Source organism: Heptranchias perlo, chromosome 12 (genome assembly GCF_035084215.1).
Source record: "Heptranchias perlo isolate sHepPer1 chromosome 12, sHepPer1.hap1, whole genome shotgun sequence".
Classification (NCBI taxonomy): domain Eukaryota; kingdom Metazoa; phylum Chordata; class Chondrichthyes; order Hexanchiformes; family Hexanchidae; genus Heptranchias; species Heptranchias perlo.
This window is the reverse complement of record NC_090336.1, coordinates 3,494,443-3,520,191: the sequence shown is the minus strand read 5'-3', so window position 1 is coordinate 3,520,191 and position 25,749 is coordinate 3,494,443. Positions and strand designations below refer to the sequence as shown.

The window sequence follows — 25,749 nt, the reverse complement described above, 5'->3', positions numbered from 1 at the left end:
ATATTCATGAAGTCTCTTGTTAATTACTTTTAAATGCACTATAGAATGACAAAATGTGTTGAAATGTGGGATTAAGTTATTTGCACTTGATAATATCATTGTAATAAAATTGCTTCCTGATGCTTTTAGCTCTGTTTCCTCATGAAACAGGGGATAAAATTACACTGTTCAAGGCAGTTTGGCATTAACAAGTGTCCAGTGATTGATCCATTTTAAATGTCCTTAGAAATGTTTCACATTGTTATTGATCTTTTAGGTTACTTACTGGTCATTGTTTTGCTGGTTGTAGGAACAGTCGAAGTTGATGTCATAATCACTGAAGAAAAAACAAAATACACGTCTCAAAAATGAACAGATGATGTCAGTGTTATTACAAATGGAGTATCAAAAACTTACTTGAAAAAAGGGGGTTGTAAAAATGTATGTATTATATTATGATCATATACAGTGCCATGAATTGTTTTAATAAAAATGTATATTGACGGCCTGCTGGCACAGAGGACTATGCCACAAACTACTGGTACTTATGTATCCTGCCCCATTCTTAATTCCCTACTTGGTAATCTCCTGATCACAACCAGGGTGCCAATGCACATGCTGGGCGCAGAGGGCAATTAGAAGGTGAGACAAGTCAGCCTATTCTCATGCACTTCAGGTGGCTGGTCCAAGAGCAACATTGACAGATACTCAAGAACATGCCATCTATCTGCAATCTTGATAGAGTAATGCTGTGCAGCAGAGTGATGCCCACAGCTTGATACAGTGATTTTAAAATAATGAAAAAAAAGATAACATTCATACCAATCTTGGAGTAAATTATAACTCTGAACTGGTTTTTGGAGCGTGGGAAAGAGGGCGAGTGCGAAATGGATGCCCTGGAGAAAACTTAAGACCGGGCTATTTTAACTCCTGGGCCTCCATAACATGCCGCCAGTCCATTTCCTTCCCAGAATGGGAAGCAGCTGCCAGCCTCTGGAATATTGTGCCTGCAGTAATGGTCTCGCAGGAGGAATGGAGCAGGGGCAGAGGGATTCCGTCGCAGGAGAGGCCACGGCTTTTCTTATGGGTTTCGGGGGAATAATTTACACATTCTATCTCCGACACGACTCTTTCTCACAGACGTAAAACAGTCTTTAAATGCTATGCGTTGTCTCCAACAACAATAGCATCAACAACTTGCATTTATATCGCGTCTTTAACATAGCAAAACATCCCAGGGCACTTAATTGTAGCGTGATCACACAAGAAGTTTGACATTGAGCCAAAGGAGGAAATATGAAGAGGGGTAACTAAAAGCTTGGTCAAAGAGGTAAGTTTTAAGGGTCTTAAAGGATGAGAGATAGATGGAGAAGCTGAGATGTTTAGAAAGGGAATTCCATAGTTTCGGGCCTTGACAGCTGAAAGCATGGTCGACAAAGGTGAGGCAAAGGGAGTGGGTGATGCACAAGAGGCCAGAGTTGAAGGAACACAGTCATCTCTGGAGGGCTCGAGGAGGTTACAGAAATAGTGAGAGGTGAGGCCTTGGAAGGATTTGAACATGAGGTTGAGAATTTTAAATTCGATGCACTGGTGTACTGGGAGCCAATGTAGGTCAGCGAGCACAGGAGTAGTGGGTGAGCGAAATGGTACATGCTAGGATATGGCCAGCAGAGTATTGGATGAGCTCAAGTTAATGGAGGGTGGAAGATGGGAGGCTGGCCAGGAGAGCATTGGAACAGACGAGAGGTAACAAAAGCATGGATCAGGGTTTCAACTGCAGATAAGCTGAGACAGGAGTGGAGACAGGCAATGTTACGGAGTTGGAAGTAGGCGGTCTTTGTGATGGAGAGGATAGCGAGTCTGCTTGTTCGACATCCAGTATTGGATAAGCCGAAATTTCTTCCAACTAAATATTGGGAAGACCAAAACCATTGACTTCAGTCCCCGCCACAAACTCCATTCCCTCGCCACCAACTCCATCCCCCTCCCTGGCCACTGTCTGAGGTTGAACCGGACTGTTTGCAACCTTGGCGTCCTATTTGACCCTGAGATAAGCTTCTGACCCCATATCCTCTCCATCACCAAGACCGCCTACGTCGACCTCCGTAATATTGCCCGTCCCCACCCCAGCTTCAGTTCATCTGCTGCTGAAATCCTCATCCATGCCTTTGTTACCTCCAGACTCAACTATTCCAATGCCCTCCTGGTCGGCGTCCCACCTTCCACCCTCCATGAACTTGAGCTCATCCAAAACTCTGCTGCCCGTATCCTAACTCGCACCAAGTCCCGTGTACCCATCACCCCTGTGCTCGCTGACCTACATTGGCTCTGGCTCCAGGTCCAGCAATGCCTCGATTTTAAAATTTTCATTCTTGTGTTCAATCCCTCCTTGGTCTCCCTATCTCTGTAACCTCCTCCAGCCCTATAACCATCCAAGATTTTTGTGCTCCTCCAATTCTGGCCTCTTGCACTTCCTCGATTTTCATCACTCCATGCCTTCAGCTGCCTAGGCCCTAAGCTCTGGAATTCCCTCCCTAACCCTCTCTGCCTCACTACCTCTCTATCCTCCTTTAAGTCTCTCCTTAAAACCTACTTCTTTGACCAAGCTTTTGGTCACCTGTCCTAATATCTCTTTATGTAGCTCGATGTCAAATTTTGTCTGATAACATTCCTGTGAAGTCTTGGGACGTTTTAATTACATTAAAGGTGCTATATAAATACAAGTTGCCGTAACTGTTGTTGTTGAGTCGGAAGCTCAACTCAGGATCAAAAAGGACGCTGAAGTTGCGAACAATCTGGTTCAGACTGAGACAGTGGCTAGGGAGGGGGATGGAATCAGAGGCTAACTAATGGTGTATGTGGTGGGGGCTGAAGATGGTGGCTTCAGTCGTCCCAATGTTGAATTGGAGGAAAGCGCGGCTCAATCAGGACTGTATGTCGGACAAGCAGTCAGAAAACATGTAGGCAGTGGAGGGGCCGAGAGAGGTGATAGTGAGGTAGAGCTGGTGTCATCAGCGTGCATGTGGAACCTGATGTCATGTCTTCAGATGATGAGAAATGTAGATCAGAAGTAGGAGGGGCCCAAGGCTAGATCCTTGGGGGACTCCAGAGGTAACGGTACAGCTATGGCAAGAGATTGCAGGAGATTTTCTGGCTACAACTGAAAATTGTGGAACCAGGTCAGGGTAGTCCCACTGAGCTGGACAACAGAAGAGAGGTGTTGGAGGAGGATGGTGTGGTTAACCATGTGAAAAGCTGCAGAGAGGTCGAGAAGGATAAGGAGGTATATTGCACCATAGTCACAGTCACAGAGGATGTCATTTGTGACTTTGATTAAGGCCGTTTCAGTGCTGTGGCAGGGGCAGAAACCTGATTGGAACGATTCAAACATGGAGTCGAGGGAAAGATGGGCACGGATTTGAGAGGTGACAACACGTTCAAGGACTTTGGAGAGCAAAGGGAGGATGATGGTGGGGCGACAGTTTGCAAGGACAGAAGGATCAAGAGTGGATTTTTTAAGGAGGGGATGATGATGGCAAATTTGAAAGGGAGGGAGACGTTACCTCAGGGAGGGAACCATTTACAGTATCAGCTAGCATGGGGGCCAGGAAGAGAAGTTGTTGTTCAGCGGTTTAGTGGGAAAAGGGTAGAGAGAGCAGGAGGTGGGTCTCAGGAAAAGTTGAGCTCAGAGAGGGCATGAAGAGATGGGAGATAAACTAGAGAAAGATATGAGTTCAGGGCTGGGGCACATGGTGGGCAAGGGGAAGGGAATGATTTGGCAGAGGCAGCTGATGGAACAATGGTCTCAATCTTAGTGTCAAAAAGTCCATGAGCTCCTCGGACTTGTTATTGGAGGTGAGGGTGGAGGAGGCAGGGAAGAGTTTGTTTAAGGAGACAGTTGATAGTGGAGAAAAGAGGCTGGGGGTTATCTTTGCATTCTAAGATTATCTTGGAATGATGAGCAGTTTTGGAAGAGGAGATGCCGGATAATGCTTGATGTGATCCAGCCAGATCTGGTGCTGAATGGCTAAATCATTTGTGAGTCTTATAAGTTCAAACTTGTCCATTGATCTATCAATCAAACAAAGTCAGCGATTGATCTATAACATCTCTGTCAGTGACTCCACCATTTATTTCAAGAAGGCAGAGCATTCTAACCTTAAAGGGACATACACCTACATTCTATTTGTATCTTCTTTGAGCAGTTTGATCAATAAAGAAGGAAAAAAATTGACACGAAAGTATTACCTGTACTAGCTGTGATCGAAGATGAAGAAACAGTCAGCGGTGTTGTCGTGGGGGTAGTAGTTGTTTCACAAGGCGTTATTATTCTAATAATTGTTCCATTGTCAGCACAATATGCTACTATGCAATCCCCTAGGCCATCTGTTATATTGTAGATAACTTCATTTGGATGGTACACTGTGCCATTGTATATACAGACACAAGCTGTAAAGAAAAATCACAGGATGGTGTGAGGATTGAAATTCAGAATTTTCTCCTAAAATGCGTAATTAATTTATTTCATAATAAACAAATGAAACTAATACTTGCCACTGCTGTCATTCATGCATTTAATGCCCCCTGGTGTGCACAAGCTGAAAAAAAAATGAACCTTCTATTTTATAAGAGCTCAGCATCATGATAGTGAATAGAAGAACTTGCATTTGTAACTTATATGGCACATTACCACATCCTTTGAAAGTCCCAAAGCATTTCACAACTAATAAATTATTTTGAAGTGCAGTCACTGTTGATATGCATGCAAATGCTGCAGCCACTTTGCACAAGATTCCACAAACGGCAAATGAGATGAATGCCCAATTAATAATCTTTTTTTAGTAGTGTTAGCCACCAAATGTTGGCCATGATATCAGGAGAACTCACTGCTCAAATAATGCCACGGGATATTTTACTTCGAACTTCGGTACTATACTGAATGGTTAGCCGAGATTAAAGGCTGGAGTGGGATTTGCACTCACAAACCTCTGACTCAGTGATGAAAGTGCTACCAACTGAGCCAAGTCGAAACTTTGTAATGAAATACCAGTGTCACATTTTAAAATCTGATTCCTTAGCTCATTAAAAACACAAGTAAGAGATTAATATGTACCATTTCTCACAGTTGTTGGTGGTTTCAACAGTTTCATTAATTTCATAATGCTTCCCATTTTCATAACAGCCACACTCAGCAACACACTGCTTGGTATGTTCATCGAAGATGGGCGTATTCTCTGGGCATTTAGGGTAACACCCTAAGAAAAAGAATCAACATAAAACAAGAAATAAGTATTTTTTTGGGCTTTTGACCAAAAAACTAAATTGGTACTGTTAGACTACTTTAAGCAAAACATTCAAGACTAACTAAATGCCTTAAACTTATTGGATTTGGCACAAATCCAGTTGCATCCCAGTGCACCTGAAGTGATTTGTGGTACTCATGGCAGTTTCATTGTCTGTTAAATGTAAGCTTGCACACATTACCTACTAGCAACACGCAGATGTAGTCGCTGGATTTGTGCAACATGTCACTGTGAGCAAAGCCATTGAGGTTGATTTTAACCTGCCCTGCGCAGTGGACAGTTAAAAACGAGCAGGTTACTTACCTGCTCAGAACTCGACCTTTCCCCATCATCTCTGATATTAATACTCGGGAGAAGCGGCCGAGCGGGGGGTGAAGCTCGGGAGAAGGGGCCGAGCGGGGCGTAAAGCTCGGGAGAAGGGGCCGAGCGGGACGTAAAGCTCGGGAGAAGGGGCCGAGCGGAGCGTAAAGCTCGGGAGAAGGGGCCGAGCGGGGCGTAAAGCTCGGGAGAAGGGGCCGAGCGGGACGTAAAGCTCGGGAGAAGGGGCCGAGCGGAGCGTAAAGCTCGGGAGAAGGGGCCGAGCGGAGCGTAAAGCTCGGGAGAAGGGGCCGAGCGGGGCGTAAAGCTCGGGAGAAGGGGCCGAGCGGGGCGTAAAGCTCGGGAGAAGGGGCCGAGCGGGGCGTAAAGCTCGGGAGAAGGGACCGAGCGGGGCGTAAAGCTCGGGAGAAGGGGCCGAGCGGGGCGTAAAGCTCGGGAGAAGGGGCCGAGCGGGTCGTAAAGCTCGGGAGAAGGGGCCGAGCGGGGCGTAAAGCTCGGGAGAAGGGGCCGAGCGGGGGCGTAAAGCTCGGGAGAAGGGGCCGAGCGGGTCGTAAAGCTCGGGAGAAGGGGCCGAGTGGGGCGTAAAGCTCGGGAGAAGGGACCGAGCGGGGCGTAAAGCTCGGGAGAAGGGGCCGAGCGGGGCGTAAAGCTCGGGAGAAGGGGCGGAGCGGGGCGTAAAGCTCGGGAGGGGCGGCGGAGCGGGGCGTAAAGCTCGGGAGGAGCGGCGGAGCGGGGCGTAAAGCTCGGGAGAAGGGGCCGAGCGGGGCGTAAAGCTCGGGAGAAGGGGCCGAGCGGGGGGTGAAGCTCGGGAGAAGGGGCCGAGCGGGGCGTAAAGCTCGGGAGAAGGGGCCGAGCGGGGCGTAAAGCTCGGGAGAAGGGGCCGAGCGGGACGTAAAGCTCGGGAGAAGGGGCCGAGCTGGACGTAAAGCTCGGGAGAAGGGGCCGAGCGGGTCGTAAAGCTCGGGAGAAGGGGCCGAGCGGGGCGTAAAGCTCGGGAGAAGGGGCCGAGCGGGACGTAAAGCTCGGGAGAAGGGGCCGAGCGGAGCGTAAAGCTCGGGAGAAGGGGCCGAGCGGAGCGTAAAGCTCGGGAGAAGGGGCCGAGCGGAGCGTAAAGCTCGGGAGAAGGGGCCGAGCGGGGCGTAAAGCTCGGGAGAAGGGGCCGAGCGGGGCGTAAAGCTCGGGAGAAGGGACCGAGCGGGGCGTCAAGCTCGGGAGAAGGGGCCGAGCGGGGCGTAAAGCTCGGGAGAAGGGGCCGAGCGGGTCGTAAAGCTCGGGAGAAGGGGCCGAGCGGGGCGTAAAGCTCGGGAGAAGGGGCCGAGCGGGGGCGTAAAGCTCGGGAGAAGGGGCCGAGCGGGTCGTAAAGCTCGGGAGAAGGGGCCGAGCGGGGCGTAAAGCTCGGGAGAAGGGACCGAGCGGGGCGTAAAGCTCGGGAGAAGGGGCCGAGCGGGGCGTAAAGCTCGGGAGAAGGGGCGGAGCGGGGCGTAAAGCTCGGGAAGGGCGGCGGAGCGGGGCGTAAAGCTCGGGAGGAGCGGCGGAGCGGGGCGTAAAGCTCGGGAGAAGGGGCCGAGCGGGGCGTAAAGCTCGGGAGAAGGGGCCGAGCGGGGGGTGAAGCTCGGGAGAAGGGGCCGAGCGGGGCGTAAAGCTCGGGAGAAGGGGCCGAGCGGGGCGTAAAGCTCGGGAGAAGGGGCCGAGCGGGACGTAAAGCTCGGGAGAAGGGGCCGAGCTGGACGTAAAGCTCGGGAGAAGGGGCCGAGCGGGTCGTAAAGCTCGGGAGAAGGGGCCGAGCGGGGCGTAAAGCTCGGGAGAAGGGGCCGAGCGGGACGTAAAGCTCGGGAGAAGGGGCCGAGCGGAGCGTAAAGCTCGGGAGAAGGGGCCGAGCGGAGCGTAAAGCTCGGGAGAAGGGGCCGAGCGGGGCGTAAAGCTCGGGAGAAGGGGCCGAGCGGGGCGTAAAGCTCGGGAGAAGGGGCCGAGCGGGGCGTAAAGCTCGGGAGAAGGGACCGAGCGGGGCGTCAAGCTCGGGAGAAGGGGCCGAGCGGGGCGTAAAGCTCGGGAGAAGGGGCCGAGCGGGTCGTAAAGCTCGGGAGAAGGGGCCGAGCGGGGCGTAAAGCTCGGGAGAAGGGGCCGAGCGGGGGCGTAAAGCTCGGGAGAAGGGGCCGAGAGGGTCGTAAAGCTCGGGAGAAGGGGCCGAGCGGAGCGTAAAGCACGGGAGAAGGGGCCGAGCGGGGCGTAAAGCTCGGGAGAAGGGGCCGAGCGGGGCGTAAAGCTCGGGAGAAGGGGCCGAGCGGGGCGTAAAGCTCGGGAGAAGGGGCCGAGCGGGGCGTAAAGCTCGGGAGAAGCGGCGGAGCGTGGCGTAAAGCTCGGGAGGGGCGGCGGAGCGGGGCGTAAAGCTCGGGAGGAGCGGCGGAGCGGGGCGTAAAGCTCGGGAGAAGGGGCCGAGCGGGGCGTAAAGCTCGGGAGAAGGGGCCGAGCGGGGCGTAAAGCTCGGGAGAAGGGGCCGAGCGGGGCGTAAAGCTCAGGAGGAGCGGCGGAGCGGGGCGTAAAGCTCGGGAGGGGCGGAGGAGCGGGGCGTAAAGCTCGGGAGAAGGGGCCGAGTGGGGCGTAAAGCTCGGGAGGGGCGGAGGAGTGCGGCGTAAAGCTCGGGAGAAGGGGCCGAGCGGGGCGTCAAGCTCGGGAGGGGCGGAGGAGCGGGGCGTAAAGCTCGGGAGGGGCGGAGGAGCGGGGCGTAAAGCTCGGGAGAAGGGGCGGAGGAGCGGGGCGTAAAGCTCGGGAGGGGCGGAGGAGCGGGGCGTAAAGCTCGGGAGGGGCGGCGGAGCGGGGCGTAAAGCTCGGGAGGAGCGGCGGAGCGGGGCGTAAAGCTCGGGAGGGGCGGAGGAGCGGGGCGTAAAGCTCGGGAGGGGCGGAGGAGCGGGGCGTAAAGCTCGGGAGGGGCGGCGGAGCGGGGCGTAAAGCTCGGGAAAAGGGGCGGAGGGTCGGGGCGTAAAGCTCGGGAGGGGCGGAGGAGCGGGGCGTAAAGGGAGCCACGCGAGGAATCAAAAAAATCAAGAAAAAGTCAAAAAGTGACATCACAAGACGAGGAAGAGCACAGTGTGTAAGTCAGTAAATATTTAGTTCATTGTCTTTTTACATTAATGTTTTTCGTGGTTATTATTCTTCGTGGTTAGTGTCTTTAGTAGTTAATGTTATGGAGTTAGATAAATTGTAAATTGCCTTAAAGCTAAACAAACAGTATAAATAACTGTTAACTAACATGGTAGGACAGCTGGGGCCCATCACATGCCCATCCTGTGGCATGTGGGAACTCCAGAACCCTTTGTGAGTCCTGGAAAACCACATGTGCAGGAAGTGCCACCAACTGCTCGAGCTCAAGCTCAGAGTTTCTGAGCTTGAGGGGTGGCTGGTATCACTTCAGGAAGCTGAGAGTTGTGTGCATAGCACATTTCAGGAGGTGGTCACCCCACAACTACAGAGAATTCAGGTGGAGAGGGAGTGGGTGACCACCAGACAGACTAGGGGGAACAGGCAGGCAGTGCAGGAGTCCCCTGGGAGTGTGGCACTCACAAAGCGGTATTCAGTGTTGGATCCCAGTGAGGGTGTTGACAGTGCATCAGGAGCAAATCCACGGCATCGTGGGAGACTCGGCTACACAGGGGGGGCAAAAGAAATGCAGTTGTTATAGGGGATTCAATAGTCAGGGGGATAGACAGGCGTTTCTGCAACCACCGATGTGAGTCCCACATGGTGTGTTGCCTCCCTGGTGTCAGGGTAAAGGACATCACTGAAAGGGTGCAGGACATTTTGAGGGGGGGAAGGGAAACAGACAATGACCAATGACCTAGGAAGGAAAACGGTTGAGGTCCTGCAGTCAGAGTTTCAGGAGCGAGGGAGGAAGTTAAAGAGCAGGACCTCAAAGGTAGTAATCTCTGGTAAATAAGGTTAGTGAGCTGCAGGCTCAAGTTGCCAAATGATATAATGGCAATAACAAAGACCTGGCTCACAGAGGGGGAGGATTCGGTACTTAATATTCCTGGCTACAAGGTATTCAGGAAAGATAGGGAAGGAACGAAAGGAGGGAGGGAGTGGCAGTATTGATCAAATAAACAATTATAGCACTGGAAAAGGATGATGTAGCTGACGGGGTCAAAGAAAAATCTCCCTGGATGACTAAAGATATAGAGATTAAAATGAAACGGAAGAAGGAGGCTTTTGACGAATATAAGGTTCATAATATAGGCTGAATACAGAAAGTACAGAGGAGATCTAAAAAAGAGAATAAGAGGGGCAAAGAGAGAGTATGAGAATAGATTAACAGCTAACATAAAAAGGGAACCCAAAAGTCTTTCCCTTTTGTGTTAGCTGTTAATCTATTCTCATACTTATAAACATATAAATAGTAAAACGGTAATCGAAGGAAAGGTGGGACTGATTTGGGACAAAAAAGGAGATTTTTTATGGAGGCAGAGGGCACGGCTGAGGTACTAAATGAATACTTCGCATCCGTCTTCACTAGAGAAGAGGATGCTGCCATTGTAGCAGTAAAGGAGGAGGTAGTAGTGATATTTGATCGGATAAAAAATAGATAAAGAGGCAGTACTTAAAAGATTGGCAGTACTCAAAGTAGAAAAGTCACCCGGTCCAGATGAGATGCATCCTAGGTTATTGAGGGAAGTAAGGGTGGAAATTGCAGAGGCACTGGCCACAATCTTCCAATCCTCCTTAGATATGGGGATGGAGCCGAAGGACTGGAGGATCGCAAATGTCACACCCCTGTTCAAAAATGGGGAGAGGGATGAACCCAGCAATTACAAGCCAGTCAGCCTAACGTCAGTGGTGGGAAACTTTTAGACACAATAATCGGGACAAAAGTAATTGGCACTTGGAAAAGCATGGACAAATAAATGAAAGTCAGCACAGATTTGTTAAAGGAAAATCGTGTTTGACTAACTTGATTGAGTTCTTTTATGAAGTAATGGAGAGAGTTGATGAGGGTAGTTCGGTTGATGTTGTGTATATGGACTTTCAAAAGACATTTGATAAAGTAACACATAATAGACTTGTTAACTAAATTAAAGCCCATGGGATTAAGGGACAGTGGCAGCATGGATACAAAATTGTCTAAAGGACAGAAAGCAGAGAATAATGGTGAGCAGTTGTTTTTCCAACTGGAGGGAAGTATACAGTGGTGTTCCGCAGGGGTCAGTATTAGGACCACTACTCTTTTTGATATATATTTATGACCTGGGCTTGGGTATAGAGGGTATAATTTTAAAGATTGCAGATGGCATGAAACTCGGAAATGTAGTAAACAATGTGAAGGATAATAACAGACTTCAGGAGGACATAGACTGGTGAAATGGGTAGACATATGGCAGATGAAATTTAGTGCAGAGAAGTGTAAAGTAGGAAGAATAAGGAGAGGCAATATAAACTAAATGGTACAATTTTAAAGGGAGTGCAGGAACAAAGAGACCTAGGGGTATATGTACACAAATCTTTGAAGGTGACAGGACAAGTTGAGAAGGCTGTTAAAGAAGCATATGGGATCCTGGGATTTATTAATAGAGGCATAGAGTAGAAAAGCAAGGAAGTTATGCTAAACCTGTATAAAACACTGGTTAGGCCTCCACTGGAGTATTGTATTCAATTTTGGGCACTACAATTTAGGAAGGATGTCAAGGCCTTAGAGAGGGTGCAGAAGAAATTTACTGGAATGGTACCAGGGATGAGGGACTTCAGTTATGTGGAGAGACTGGAGAAGCTGGGGTTGTCCTCCTTAGAACAGGGAAGGTGGAGAGATTTGATAGAGGTGCTCAAAATCAGCAAAAGAGCCAGAGGCGACATGAGGAAACGTTTTTTTACGCAGCGAGCTGTAACAGTCTGGAATGCACTGCCTGAAAGGGTGGTGGAGCAGATTCAATAGTAACTTTCAAAAGGGAATTGGATAAATACTTGAAGGGAAAAAAATTATAGGACTATGGGGAAAGAGCTGGGGAATGGGACTATTTTGATAACTCTTTCAAAGAACCGGCACAGGCATGATGGGCCGAATGGCCTCCTCCTGTGCTGTACCTACTATGATACTATGAACATGCATAGGGCCCTGATGACATTTTAACCAGGGCCTGAGCGAGGAATCCGCCGCAGCTTTCCAGCCAGGATGAAGCGAGTCAACAGCTGACGGGAAGGACAAAGAGGCTCTCCAGGTATGTCAAAAAAATTCTTTTGTGGGGCCAGAAGGAGCAGAAGTGCTCCTCTGAGCCCCACAAAGAAAGTCGCGGCCTCCCTGCCCCGGATTCCTCCCTTTCCCTCCTGTGAGACCCTCCCGAAATGCCCTTCCCGCCGATTAACTGGAAGTGGCTGGCAGCCGAGGGTTGCCCAATCTTTCCCGGCTGGCAGCCGCTCTGCACTCTCTTCATGCCCGTTTCTGGCGGGAATTGGTCCAGCAGCATTTAAATAAAGCACGGGAGTTAAAATATCTTTGGCCTGAAATTTGGGCCAGCGAGTGCATTTCTCATTTGTCCTACCCCCCCCTCCCCCCCACCACCACACAATCTGAAAGCAGCTCCGGGATAAAATCAACCCCATTAAGTTGCATCCAAAAAGCAGGAAATTTCCAGCCTATGTCGCTGTCAGACTATGCACTATCACTGTCATACGGACTGACATTAGTGCAGAGAAACGCACCAGATGTTTTACTGCAGCTTACTTTCCACACCGACAGGTGGAGGTCTGCAGCAATCTGTAGCCGTTTGCTCCTGGAAGCTCAGAAATGTCTCCACTTTCAGTTACAAACTGGGATTACACAGGAAATTGAAATATTGAAACACTTTGTGTTATTTTCCTGCATTAAAGGCACTATATAAATATAAGTTGTTATTGTTGTTACAGTTGACAGTATAAACAGACCAGAAATATATCCCTGTATTGTATGAAGGTTTCTATTAAAAATCAAAAGGACATTTACCTTCCAGCTGGAACGTGATATTGCAGAGACCATGTGGGTTTAGGCAAGATTTGAAGCAGGGAAATCCACAAGGGTAATAGTGCCATTCACACATTTCAGGAAAAGGGTTGTAGAAACTGCAGTACATGGCTGAAACAGCAGAAAATAGATAGTCATTCCTCACTACTTGATTTGAAAAGTTTACCTGACATCTCGTAATTTTACCTATCCATCAGAATATTCTTTCCATCACTGGTATTTTTTGTCTCTCCTTTAGTACCTCTTTTCCATCCCTTTTCACCACCCAAGTGGCTCTTTCCATCACTGTTCTCTCTTGTCTTTCTTTCAGTATTTACTTTTCTCTTATCTTCATTTCTCATTATTTCTTTTCTATCCTTACACAGAACGTACAGCACAGGAACAGGCCATTTGGCCCAACAGGTCCATGCCAGTGTTTATGCTCTACACGAGACTCCTCCCTCCCGACTTCATCAAACCAAATTAGCATTTCTTTCTATTCCTTTCTCCCTCATGTGTTTATCTAGCTTCCCCTTAAATGCATCTATGCTATTCACCTCAACTATTCTTTGTGGTGGCAAGTTCCACGTTCTAACCACTCTCTGGGAAAGAAGTTACTCCTGAATTCCTATTGGATTTATTAGTGATTATCTTATATTTATGGCCCCAAGTTCTGGTCTCCCCCGCAAGTGGAAACATCTTCACTACATCTACCCTATCAAACTCTTTTATAATCTTAAAGACCTCCATCAGTCTTCTCTTTTCTGGAGAAAACAGCCCAAGCTTGTTCAGTCTTTTCTGATAGGTATAACCTCTCAGTTCTGACATCATCCTAGTAAATCTTTTTTGCATCTTCTCCAGTCCCTCCATATCCTTTTTATAATATGGAGACGAGAACTGTTCACAGTACTCCAAGTGTGGACTAACCAAGGTTCTATGCAAGTTTAACATAATTTCTATGTTTTTCAATTCTATCCCCCTAGAAATAAACCTTGGTTTGCTTTTTTTTTTAATGGCCTTATTAATCTGCGTCGCTACTTTTAGTGATTTGTGTATCTGTACCCCCAGATCCCTCTGCTGCTCGACCCCATTTAGACTCTTATTTTCCAAGGAGTATGTGACCCCCTTATTCTTACTAAAATGTGCCACCCCACACTTACCTATACTGAAATTAATTTGCCAATTACACACCCTTTCTGCAAGTTCACTGTCTTCTGTATTTTGTCCAAGTCCTCCTCAGTGTATATCCTCCAATTTGGTGTTGTCTAAAATTTTGAAGTTGTACTTCCAATTCCCAAGTCCAAATTGTTTCTGTAAATGGTGAACAACAGTGGTCCCAGCACTGATCTTTGTGGAACACCACTTCCCACCTTTTACCAGTCTTGGTAACTACCTTTAACTCCTACTCTCTGTTTCTGTTTTGTAGCCAGCTTGCTATCCATTCTGCTGCTCATCCTATGACTCCACATGCTCTGACCGTAGTCATCAGTCTACTACGTGGTAGTTATCGAAGGCCTTTTGAAAATCCAAATATTTTACATCGACTGCATTACCCTTGTCTACTCTTGCTGTTACTTCTTCAAAGAATTCAATAAAGTTGGTATCCTTGTGTTCACTGGCCATCGCTCGGTATCTCCTTTCTATCCTTGTGTTCACTGGCCATTCCTCAGTATCTCCTTTCTATCCTTGTGTTCACTGGCCATTCCTCAGTATCTCTTTTCTATCCTTGTGTTCACTGGCCATTCCTCAGTATCTCCTTTCTATCCTTGTGTTCACTGGCCATTCCTCAGTATCTCCTTTCTATCCTTGTGTTCACTGGCCATTCCTCAGAATCCCTTTTCTATCCTTGTGTTCACTGGCCATTCCTCAGAATCCCTTTTCTATCCTTGTGTTCACTGGCCATTCCTCAGTATCTCTTTTCTATCCTTGTGTTCACTGGCCATTCCTCAGTATCTCTTTTCTATCCTTGTGTTCACTGGCCATTCCTCAGTATCTCTTTTCTATCCTTGTGTTCACTGGCCGTTCCTCAGTATCTCTTTTCTATCCTTGTGTTCACTGGCCATTCCTCAGTATCTCTTTTCTATCCTTGTGTTCACTGGCCATTCCTCAGAATCCCTTTTCTATCCTTGTGTTCACTGGCCATTCCTCAGAATCCCTTTTCTATCCATGTGTTCACTGGCCGTTCCTCAGTATCTCTTTTCTATCCTTGTGTTCACTGGCCATTCCTCAGTATCTCTTTTCTATCCTTGTGTTCACTGGCCGTTCCTCAGTATCTCTTTTCTATCCTTGTGTTCACTTGCCATTCCTCGGTATCTCTTTTCTATCCTTGTGTTCACTGGCCATTCCTCAGTATCTCTTTTCTATCCTTGTGTTCACTGGCCGTTCCTCAGTATCTCTTTTCTATCCTTGTGTTCACTGGCCATTCCTCAGTATCTCTTTTCTATCCTTGTGTTCACTGGCCATTCCTCAGAATCCCTTTTCTATCCTTGTGTTCACTGGCCATTCCTCAGAATCCCTTTTCTATCCTTGTGTTCACTGGCCATTCCTCAGTATCTCTTTTCTATCCTTGTGTTCACTGGCCATTCCTCAGTATCTCTTTTCTATCCTTGTGTTCACTGGCCATTCCTCAGTATCTCTTTTCTATCCTTGTGTTCACTGGCCATTCCTCAGTATCTCTTTTCTATCCTTGTGTTCACTGGCCATTCCTCAGAATCCCTTTTCTATCCTTGTGTTCACTGGCCATTCCTCAGTATCTCTTTTCTATCCTTGTGTTCACTGGCCATTCCTCAGAATCCCTTTTCTATCCTTGCGTTCACTGGCCATTCCTCAGAATCCCTTTTCTATCCTTGTGTTCACTGGCCATTCCTCAGAATCCCTTTTCTATCCTTGTGTTCACTGGCCATTCCTCAGTATCTCTTTTCTATCCTTGTGTTCACTGGCCATTCTTCAGAATCCCTTTTCTATCCTTGTGTTCACTGGCCATTCCTCAGTATTTCCATTCTATCCTTGTGTTCACTGGCCATTCCTCAGTATCTCTTTTCTATCCTTGTGTTCACTGGCCATTCCTCAGAATCCCTTTTCTATCCTTGTGTTCACTGGCCATTCCTCAGTATCTCTTTTCTATCCTTGTGTTCACTGGCCATTCCTCGGTATCTCTTTTCTATCCTTGTGTTCACTGGCCATTCCTCGGTATCTCTTTTCTATCCTTGTGTTCACTGGCCATTCCTCAGTATCTCTTTTCTATCCTTGTGTTCATTGGCCATTCCTCAGAATCCCTTTTCTCTCCTTGTGTTCACTGGCCATTCCTCAGTATCTCTTTTCTATTCTTGTGTTCACTGGCTATTCCTCGGTATCTCTTTTCTATCCTTGTGTTCACTGGCCATTCCTCAGTATCTCTTTTCTATCCTTGTGTTCACTGGCCATTCCTCAGTATCTCTTTTCTATCCTTGTGTTCACTGGCCATTCCTCAGAATCCCTTTTCTATTCTTGTGTTCACTGGCCATTCCTCAGTATCTCTTTTCTATTCTTGTGTTCACTGGCCATTCCTCAGTAACTCTTTTCTATCCTTGTGTTCACTGGCCGTTCCTCAGTATCTCTTTTCTATCCTTGTGTTCACTGGCCATTCCTCAGTATCTCTTTTCTATCCTTGTGTTCACTGGCCATTCCTCAGTATCTCTTTTCTATCCTTGTGTTCACTGGCCATTCCTCAGAATCCCTTTTCTATCCTTGTGTTCACTGGCCATTCCTCAGTATCTCTTTTCTATCCTTGTGTTCACTGGCCATTCCTCAGAATCCCTTTTCTATCCTTGTGTTCACTGGCCATTCCTCAGAATCCCTTTTCTATCCTTGTGTTCACTGGCCATTCCTCAGAATCCCTTTTCTATCCTTGTGTTCACTGGCCATTCCTCAGTATCTCTTTTCTATCCTTGTGTTCACTGGCCATTCTTCAGAATCCCTTTTCTATCCTTGTGTTCACTGGCCATTCCTCAGTATTTCCATTCTATCCTTGTGTTCACTGGCCATTCCTCAGTATCTCTTTTCTATCCTTGTGTTCACTGGCCATTCCTCAGAATCCCTTTTCTATCCTTGTGTTCACTGGCCATTCCTCAGAATCCCTTTTCTATCCTTGTGTTCACTGGCCATTCCTCAGTATCTCTTTTCTATCGTTGTGTTCACTGGCCATTCCTCAGTATCTCTTTTCTATCCTTGTGTTCACTGGCCATTCCTCAGTATCTCTTTTCTATCCTTGTGTTCACTGGCCGTTCCTCAGTATCTCTTTTCTATCCTTGTGTTCACTGGCCGTTCCTCAGTATCTCTTTTCTATCCTTGTGTTCACTGGCCATTCCTCAGTATCCCTTTTCTATCCTTGTGTTCACTGGCCATTCCTCAGTATCTCTTTTCTATCCTTGTGTTCACTGGCCATTCCTCAGAATCCCTTTTCTATCCTTGTGTTCACTGGCCATTCCTCAGTATCTCTTTTCTATCCTTGTGTTCACTGGCCATTCCTCGGTATCTCTTTTCTATCCTTGTGTTCACTGGCCATTCCTCGGTATCTCTTTTCTATCCTTGTGTTCACTGGCCATTCCTCAGTATCTCTTTTCTATCCTTGTGTTCATTGGCCATTCCTCAGAATCCCTTTTCTCTCCTTGTGTTCACTGGCCATTCCTCAGTATCTCTTTTCTATTCTTGTGTTCACTGGCTATTCCTCGGTATCTCTTTTCTATCCTTGTGTTCACTGGCCATTCCTCAGTATCTCTTTTCTATCCTTGTGTTCACTGGCCATTCCTCAGTATCTCTTTTCTATCCTTGTGTTCACTGGCCATTCCTCAGAATCCCTTTTCTATTCTTGTGTTCACTGGCCATTCCTCAGTATCTCTTTTCCATTCTTGTGTTCACTGGCCATTCCTCAGTAACCCTTTTCTATCCTTGTGTTCACTGGCCGTTCCTCAGTATCTCTTTTCTATCCTTGTGTTCACTGGCCATTCCTCAGAATCCCTTTTCTATTCTTGTGTTCACTGGCCATTCCTCAGTATCTCTTTTCTATTCTTGTGTTCACTGGCCATTCCTCAGTAACCCTTTTCTATCCTTGTGTTCACTGGCCGTTCCTCAGTATCTCTTTTCTATCCTTGTGTTCACTGGCCGTTCCTCAGTATCTCTTTTCTATCCTTGTGTTCACTGGCCATTCCTCAGTATCCCTTTTCTATCCTTGTGTTCACTTGCCATTCCTCGGTATCTCTTTTCTATCCTTGTGTTCACTGGCCGTTCCTCAGTATCTCTTTTCTATCCTTGTGTTCACTGGCCATTCCTCAGAATCCCTTTTCTATCCTTGTGTTCACTGTCCATTTCTCAGTATCCCTTTTCTATCCTTGTGTTCACTGGCCATTCCTCGGTATCTCTTTTCTATCCTTGTGTTCACTGGCCGTTCCTCAGTATCTCTTTTCTATCCTTGTGTTCACTGGCCATTCCTCAGTATCTCTTTTCTATCCTTGTGTTCACTGGCCGTTCCTCAGTATCTCTTTTCTATTCTTGTGTTCACTGGCCATTCCTCAGTATCCCTTTTCTATCCTTGTGTTCACTGGCCATTCCTCAGTATCTCTTTTCTATCCTTATGTTCACTGGCCGTTCCTCAGTATCTCTTTTCTATCCTTGTGTTCACTGGCCATTCCTCAGTATCCCTTTTCTATCCTTGTGTTCACTTGCCATTCCTCGGTATCTCTTTTCTATCCTTGTGTTCACTGGCCGTTCCTCAGTATCTCTTTTCTATCCTTGTGTTCACTGGCCATTCCTCAGTATCTCTTTTCTATCCTTGTGTTCACTGGCCGTTCCTCAGTATCCCTTTTCTATCCTTGTGTTCACTGGCCATTCCTCGGTATCTCTTTTCTATCCTTGTGTTCACTGGCCATTCCTCGGTATCTCTTTTCTATCCTGGTGTTCACTGGCCATTCCTCAGTATCTCTTTTCTATCCTTGTGTTCACTGGCCATTCCTCGGTATCTCTTTTCTATCCTTGTGTTCACTGGCCGTTCCTCAGTATCTCTTTTCTATCCTTGTGTTCACTGGCCATTCCTCAGTATCTCTTTTCTATCCTTGTGTTCACTGGCCGTTCCTCAGTATCCCTTTTCTATCCTTGTGTTCACTGGCCATTCCTCGGTATCTCTTTTCTATCCTTGTGTTCACTGGCCATTCCTCGGTATCTCTTTTCTATCCTTGTGTTCACTGGCCATTCCTCAGTATCCCTTTTCTATCCTTGTGTTCACTGGCCATTCCTCAGTATCTCTTTTCTATCCTTGTGTTTATTTGCAATCCCTTGGTATCTCTTTTTATTGATATTATTCACTAATGGTTTATCAGTGTCTCTTTTCTTTCCTTTATGTGTTGTTTATGATAATAGATTTGCAGATATAATTCGCAGCAGAGCTCCAGCTCATTAAATGATCACATCCTGCAATTTAAGAAATAGTTAAAGTAATACAAAAATAATTCAATCTATGTGACAAATGCAAAATTTTGGTTTACTTGGTATTGTTCTAAAATTTGTTAAGAAATATGTAGTTTAGAAAATTTGATTATCCATCCACAACTAATGAAAATATTTACATTCTGTGCATTTTCTTTTTTGTTTAGGATCATCTTTTTGCTCTTCATACAATGTCACTGTTAAGAAACGGAAATCTTTGGGCACCAAACAGTCAGCACCAAGCATTTCCAGATGAGACCAGGAATATTATGGGTTCGATGCTGACATTTAAGCGAGGACCATTAAGGCAGAGAGTGGAGGCTTTCAGACCACCAGTCTAGGCTGGAATCAAACAAGAGCTGAGAAAAGACTACACATAGTCCCATGCTGACTATTAAATTTTCACGGTTTGGACACTTTGTATGTTAAGGCTGCAATATACTTACGACAGATTTCAGGAGTCCTCCAGTCAATGCATACTCCAGTTTCATTGCAGGCGAAAGCATAGGCAGCTACAGCTGTGCAAAAACATTCACAGTCTCCACCACTGTCACAAGAGCAGGAATCATGTACACAAGCATCATAAAATGGCTTCGGGTCAACCTGTTGATGAAATAGATTACTAACTCCAGTAGGATTTAAAAAGAAATATAGCAAATGATGACATTTAAAAAATAAGAAGTTGTACAACCATTCTGTGACAATTTGTAAAGATGTCACTTGTAATTATGGAGCACTGCTTCTGTGCCCAGCCCTTGCGGTGTGGTTTCTCAGTGCAAGGGTCATCATCAGGTACAGCATTCGGGCAATTAGCGGTCAGCTTCCAGGTATTTCCAAACTCAGTTACATCTGTAACAACAGACTGGCTTCTCGTCATGAAGTCATTGTTGGCGTTTCCATCGAAATTACCACATAAGCCGCAAATATTACCCTAGAATCATAGAGTAATAGTCACCCTTTTGTTGAAATAAGTTTACTTTGGCATTTTTAAAAAAGCACTTATATATATGCTAATACTTTAGAAATAATTGAGGTGGATAATGACTCAGGTTGTGGATAAGTTTACTCATACCTGGTAAGAAGGACTCAGCTTAATAAAAACACCGGTCTTTTTGTCCCATATCAGAATCAATCCGTTGTTAGCTTCCACTGTCAGATAAAGGCCAAGGGTACGGATAGTGAACGGGATCTTTTTGTTCTCATTCCGCTGTATTACTTCATGTTTCCCTTCAGCTAGCTTCAGTTCAAAATTCTGGAACAGAAAATAACAAGAATTCAGAATCATAAACAAATGCAAACAGAATGAATCTGAAATGAATTAAGCATCAGTGAGAAATTGTAATACTCAAAGACAGTACCTCGAAAAAAAGTTTGATTGATTTAGAACATGTTGTTCCAGTTGTTCCACAGGGGACGTTTTCTGTGATCACACTGAAGGTGCCGTTGGTAAGATTATCTCCACAGTAGTCCTGCAAATTCAGAGTGCGTAATAAATAAATAATGTAATTGCTTCAATAAATAATATTGTACTATTAGTGCTATTGCACTTATAAAGCAGCTTGTTGTCTTAAAAGGAACTCAGATCCTTGTGGGACCAACACTGATGCTACAGAACAGCGATAGGTGAATTCATGCCCGTGATGCCCAGTGCCACTGCTTTCCAGATCTCAGCCACATTGGTTGGGTAAGATTTGAGCAAAGGCCAAGCACTTCCTCATGGTGGGAAGGAGAATGAAAATCAGTTGTAGAGTTGCCTTAGGATTTCCTGGGACAGCCTGATTCGTTACTGCATTACAGGCACCTGGAAACAAATTACTGGTCCCCAGCCTCTTAGGTCCTAATTGAGGGCTTTGTGCCATCCGAAAAAAAGGTAGAAGAAGCCTTACCTGGGCAGCAACATATTCACAGTTCCCATCAAAGTTGTAACGCTTGCCATCAAATGTGATGTAGTGACCACTCCCATATATTGTACATGCTCCAAAGCAGGGAATATCTGTGCAGACCCAACTGCCTTTCTGGCAAGCACTAAATAAAGCAAAATGGTATGTGAGCAATATACAGGAAACATCAACTTTTTTTTTTAACGAAAGCACACATTGAACTATGATCTCAAAAACCTAGTACCTTCTTAACTTCAAATGACTTCATGTCTCACAGCCTTGAGAGGTTTGTTAAAATTTGGTGCCTTTTTTCCCATTGGGGCCGGAATTTGCTGGAGCGATGCATCTCACAGCGTGCCCGGTTAGTCAGACTTTTTCCTGCACACTTCAGCTCAAAAAGTTTTGCCTGTAAGTTGCTGGAAGTGCGAGCTGATACCGGTGCTTAACCAATGAGATTTAAGGATTGAGAAATAAACAGAGGAACAACTGAGAAGGATGGTGAATTAGAGTGGGTGAATTCAGTGTCAAATAAGGTACAAAAAGAGAAATAAAGGGCCCGCTATTAGGACGGAAGCGGGTTGCCAGCGGGGGGTCGACTGGGTGCGTGGATAATGCGCCCAGTGAAATCGGGGTGCTCCGCACGCGATGGCAGCCTAGTAGAAGGTACTTACGTGTGGCTTCCGGGTTTCCCGTTGCAAAAGTGCGCAGCGGGCGCACTGCACACCCGCATCACAGGCTGTCAGCAGGAGGAGCCCTATTTAAAGGGGCAGTCCTCCAATGCTCCTCCTGCAGCAAAGAACCAAATTGGCAGCATGGAGCAGGCCAGAGGCAAGGCTGCTCCAAGGTTCTCAGACTCCTCACTCCAGGTGCTGCTCGATGGGGTCAGGAGGAGGAGGGAAACGTTTTTCTCAGCGGACGGGAGGAAGTGGCCTGCCTCTGCCACCAAGAAGTCCTGGCTGGATCTGGCCGAGGAGGTCAGCAGCAGCAGTAACATCTTCCGAACCTGGGTCCATTGCAGGAAGAGATTTAATGACCTAACCAGGTCAGCCAAAATGAGTATACTTACGCATTCTCCCACACTCCGTCTTCCACATCACCTCCACCACCACACAACTCCTTCTGCACTGCCACCACAACGCTCTCGCATCACTCCTCACATCCACTCAACCATCATCCTCACCTTGCCTGCACTCACCGCCCCAGTTCCCATTCGAACACTACCACGCAACCCAATCCTCATACAATCTCATGGCTATGTCTCACACACACCCTCCCATGCATCTCCCTCATGGTCACCCCCACCCACACTAATGCATGCACTATGCAACCATCGCTCAATCACGCCTCTCTGTGTTTTGCCTTGATAGGAGAAGAGATGCCAGAAGTTCCCAGGAGAGGGATGATGGCGAAGGGGGAAATGGAAGTGGGGACGCCACTCAAAGCGCTCCCACGTCTTACCCGTTGCCCCCCCTCTCAAACAGTACCCGCAATGTTGCCTCCTCTCCAGGTGGCTGAGTCTGCCCCTGCACAGGTGCAGGTGGAGCAGTCTTTGGAGGGCCCCACATGGGCACTGAAACCCAGAGGGCATCCGCGCAAAGCATCTCATCGGTCAGGGCATGGACAAGAGTAACCTGCCACTACCTCTGCTGAAGCCACAGGGGTAGCACTACATAGGGGTTCCCGTAAACGTAAGGCTAAGGTTTTGTGAGCATAAAGGGGATGCACAAGGGTATATGATGGAATGTCATGTTTTTCATTCAGATTTGTTTCTTTTGCCAACCACATTAAATTTTGTTATCACCACTACTGCCACGTCTTTGCAAATCTTGTCTGGTTTGTGCAATAATTCCCTTTCCTGAGGATCACCATGAAGATCCACACCTGATGCCACCCATTGGGTCACTGCAGAGTGGGTGTAGGTGTATTTGTAGGGCTCTTTTGTGCAGACAACTGAGAGACGCCGGCGATGTGCCCGGTGGCACCCTGGAAAGATCCGGAGAAGTTGTTGAGGGCAGTGGTGACTTTGACAGCGACAGATAAGAAGATGGTGCTCGGGCCAGCCAGGAGCAGCTCGGCATGAAGGAGGCTGCAGTTGTCCACGACTACATGTCGAGTAACTCTGAGCCTCCATGTGCGCTGCTGCTCAGAGAGGTCCAGGAAGTTGAGCCTCGGTCTGTGGACCCTGTGGCGAGGTTAGTGCCCTCTGCGACGCATCTCTCTCTGTGGCTGCCCACCCTCCTGCTGTGCAGGTGGTTGTGTCACAGCACTGTGTTGTGGAGCTCCACGTGTCTGAGGTGGACGGCGAGGCTGGTGATGCTGTTCGTCCTCTGAGGAAGATGTATATTTGAGGGGGTTCGCAAGGTAGGTAAATGTGTCTGCACACCGGGGTTGAGGTTCCAAGTTGGTGAATTTTAGTGTTAGGAGGAGGGTGGTGGAGGCCAAACTTTGTCCAAAGTGACAGAGTGGCCTCCTGCATTGAGTGAGGGTCTCCCCTCCCCACACCTGTCAAATGGACCTTTGCAGCTCCCGCTGGCTGGTGGCTGCAACACGTCTGTTTCAACGGGGAGTATTTCCCCCAGCACGGGAAACACGCTCTGTTAAGATGAAAATCCTACCCCTCCTAAAATATCCTCCGAATCAGGTCTGCAAACGACCTGATTGGGAGGATAATTGCTTCAAGTGGGATCCCGCCAGCTTTAGTTGCCGGTGGGAGTCCCGCGTGCGGAGGCTGCGTGCGCATCTAAGCGCGTTATTGGGGAACTCGGAAGTGGGCGGGTTGGAGCCGGGCTCCGGACCCGTCCCAGGAATCCCCAATTTTAACAGCCCCCACACTATGAACGCACCCGCTCAGCCATCCGAAAATTGACCCCAAAGAGAGGGAAAGAAAGATTGGATTAAGAGAGAGAGAGAAAAGAATCAGAAAGGAAAAGTAAGAAAAAAAATTAAAATTTAAAATTGGACATTTTAAAAATCTCCAACAACTATTGACTATCTGAAGGAATGAGGCTCCATACTTTTAATCATTCACTTTCTGGGTCAGAGAGGTTGATTGGAAGTCATTAACGATTATAATGTTGTTAAAAGGGTACGTACGCTATTAATTACGAGACTTAACGTTCTGTGGCGAGTTTAATGGGCAATTAATGTCCAAATGCTGCGACTTCATGAAACTCACAGGGGGGTGAAGGATGAGATGTTGTTTTCGTGAAGCGAATAGCAGAGTGGCGTAAATCGTCCAACAACTTGTAGCGATTTGCAATTCATAAGGTATCTCTTCCTCACCACAGTTGCTGGCCAATTTGCGCATTAATAACGGCATCATGCCATTATTTTTTCAGCAAATTTCAAGTCTCTTGATTTTTCAGAAGAACGGAACTGCTGCAGATAGTGAGCCTGATTTTGCTGTAAAAATAACAATGAGGCTAACAGCACTCACCGTTATTTATGTGCAAATCGAAAGGCAACTTCCGCATACCACACATGCGCAGTTAAATCCGGAAATCCGGAACTTGCTCTTTGAGATGCGATGCTCCTCCAAAAGCTGCACAGAAAGGGCATCTCGCTGTCTGGCTCCCCCTTGAACGGTGTGAAGTTCCTGTACTGTTGTCGCAGATACAAACTAAACTCGCCAAATAAAGTTATTTCAAGTCTAAGTACCATTTTACTGCCAAACAACCTCTCTGGCACTGAAAATTAACTTTTACAAGTGTGGAGTCTCATTCCTTCAGATTTTAATTATTGTTGAACATTTTTTTAAAAATGTAAATTTTTTTTTTACTTTTTCTTTCTGACTCTTTTATCTCTGTCTCTTAATTCCATCTTTCTTTCCCTCTTTATTTCGCTTTCTGCACCTGATTTGGCATTGAATTCAAAATTCCAGCTAACACTTCCTGGTTCTGACTCACTCTGTTATTAACAATTCTTCAATCTGATTGGGAAAGGAGATACACAGTTGCTTGCCCTGTTCACAAAGGTCCCAGATGCCCTGTAGTTTGCGCCATGTCGTTTGGCTGTCCCGTGCCATGCAAAAGCTCATAGAAAGTCTATGGGCAAGTGCAAGTGTAACAAACGGCTGGCGCCGATCGTTCGCTGCCCAATTCCAGCCCAATATATATTAGGCATTATGATGCAATTTCAGTGATATAAACATGGGTAAACATAGAACCATAGGGTGGGAATAAAGGGTTTGGAATACAGTGTTAACTCTACATATGTAAAGCATTACTGCACAATGAGAACCGTTTTGATAGCTCATATTTCTAAAATGTTTAGATCCATATGGTTTAATATAATGATACATTTAACATTTAAAGATTTATAATGCAGTTAGAAAATTACCAGGTGTTACAGTCGACTGTGATTCTGCTTCCAGGTTGGTAACTGAAATCATTGTGCATACAGGGGCACTTGTCCTCAATAACACAACTTCCATTTCTATTGTCCAGCAGCCCCTCAGGACAAACACAGCCAGATACACACTTCTCACTGTACTGTAGAAACCAAGAAACAGGTGGTTTTAGGATTAAAATTAATAGCAGAGAAAGGACAATTCTTGCCTCAGATCAAGATTATACTTCAGCTTACGATAGTGAGTCTCTGGGGGTAATTTTCAACTTTTGAAAGTGGCGTAAAACCGGTGATACCAGACGGGCTGCCCAATATACACCCCGTTCAATTTTCCTTTCCATGTGAAGGAGAATCGGGCGGGATGTATAAATGAGTGGCCTATCCAATTTAATGCCACTGCCGAAAGTTAAAATTATCTCTCTTTTTTCAAACAAATTTTAGGACCTAAGTGCATTCTTATTCTAGTAGCTCTTTCTTTGCTGTATTTAAATGGAAATACATCTTGGAG

The 25,749-nt window shown here is 46.8% G+C and overlaps 1 protein-coding gene across 1 annotated transcript in view; it reads right to left on the bottom strand.

Moving 5' to 3' along the window:
- LOC137328120 (mucin-2-like) overlaps positions 1–25,749 on the bottom strand; it is a 101,365-nt gene that overhangs the window by 38,511 nt on the left and 37,105 nt on the right. The window contains exons 18-26 of the mRNA XM_067994298.1: positions 25,233–25,384; positions 20,901–21,039; positions 20,373–20,483; positions 20,087–20,266; positions 19,706–19,945; positions 19,461–19,617; positions 12,562–12,690; positions 5,103–5,234; positions 266–316 (exon numbers count right to left, since the gene is read on the bottom strand). Coding sequence (XP_067850399.1) covers positions 266–316; positions 5,103–5,234; positions 12,562–12,690; positions 19,461–19,617; positions 19,706–19,945; positions 20,087–20,266; positions 20,373–20,483; positions 20,901–21,039; positions 25,233–25,384 — 1,291 coding nt within the window. The remainder of the gene's footprint in view (positions 1–265; positions 317–5,102; positions 5,235–12,561; positions 12,691–19,460; positions 19,618–19,705; positions 19,946–20,086; positions 20,267–20,372; positions 20,484–20,900; positions 21,040–25,232; positions 25,385–25,749) is intronic.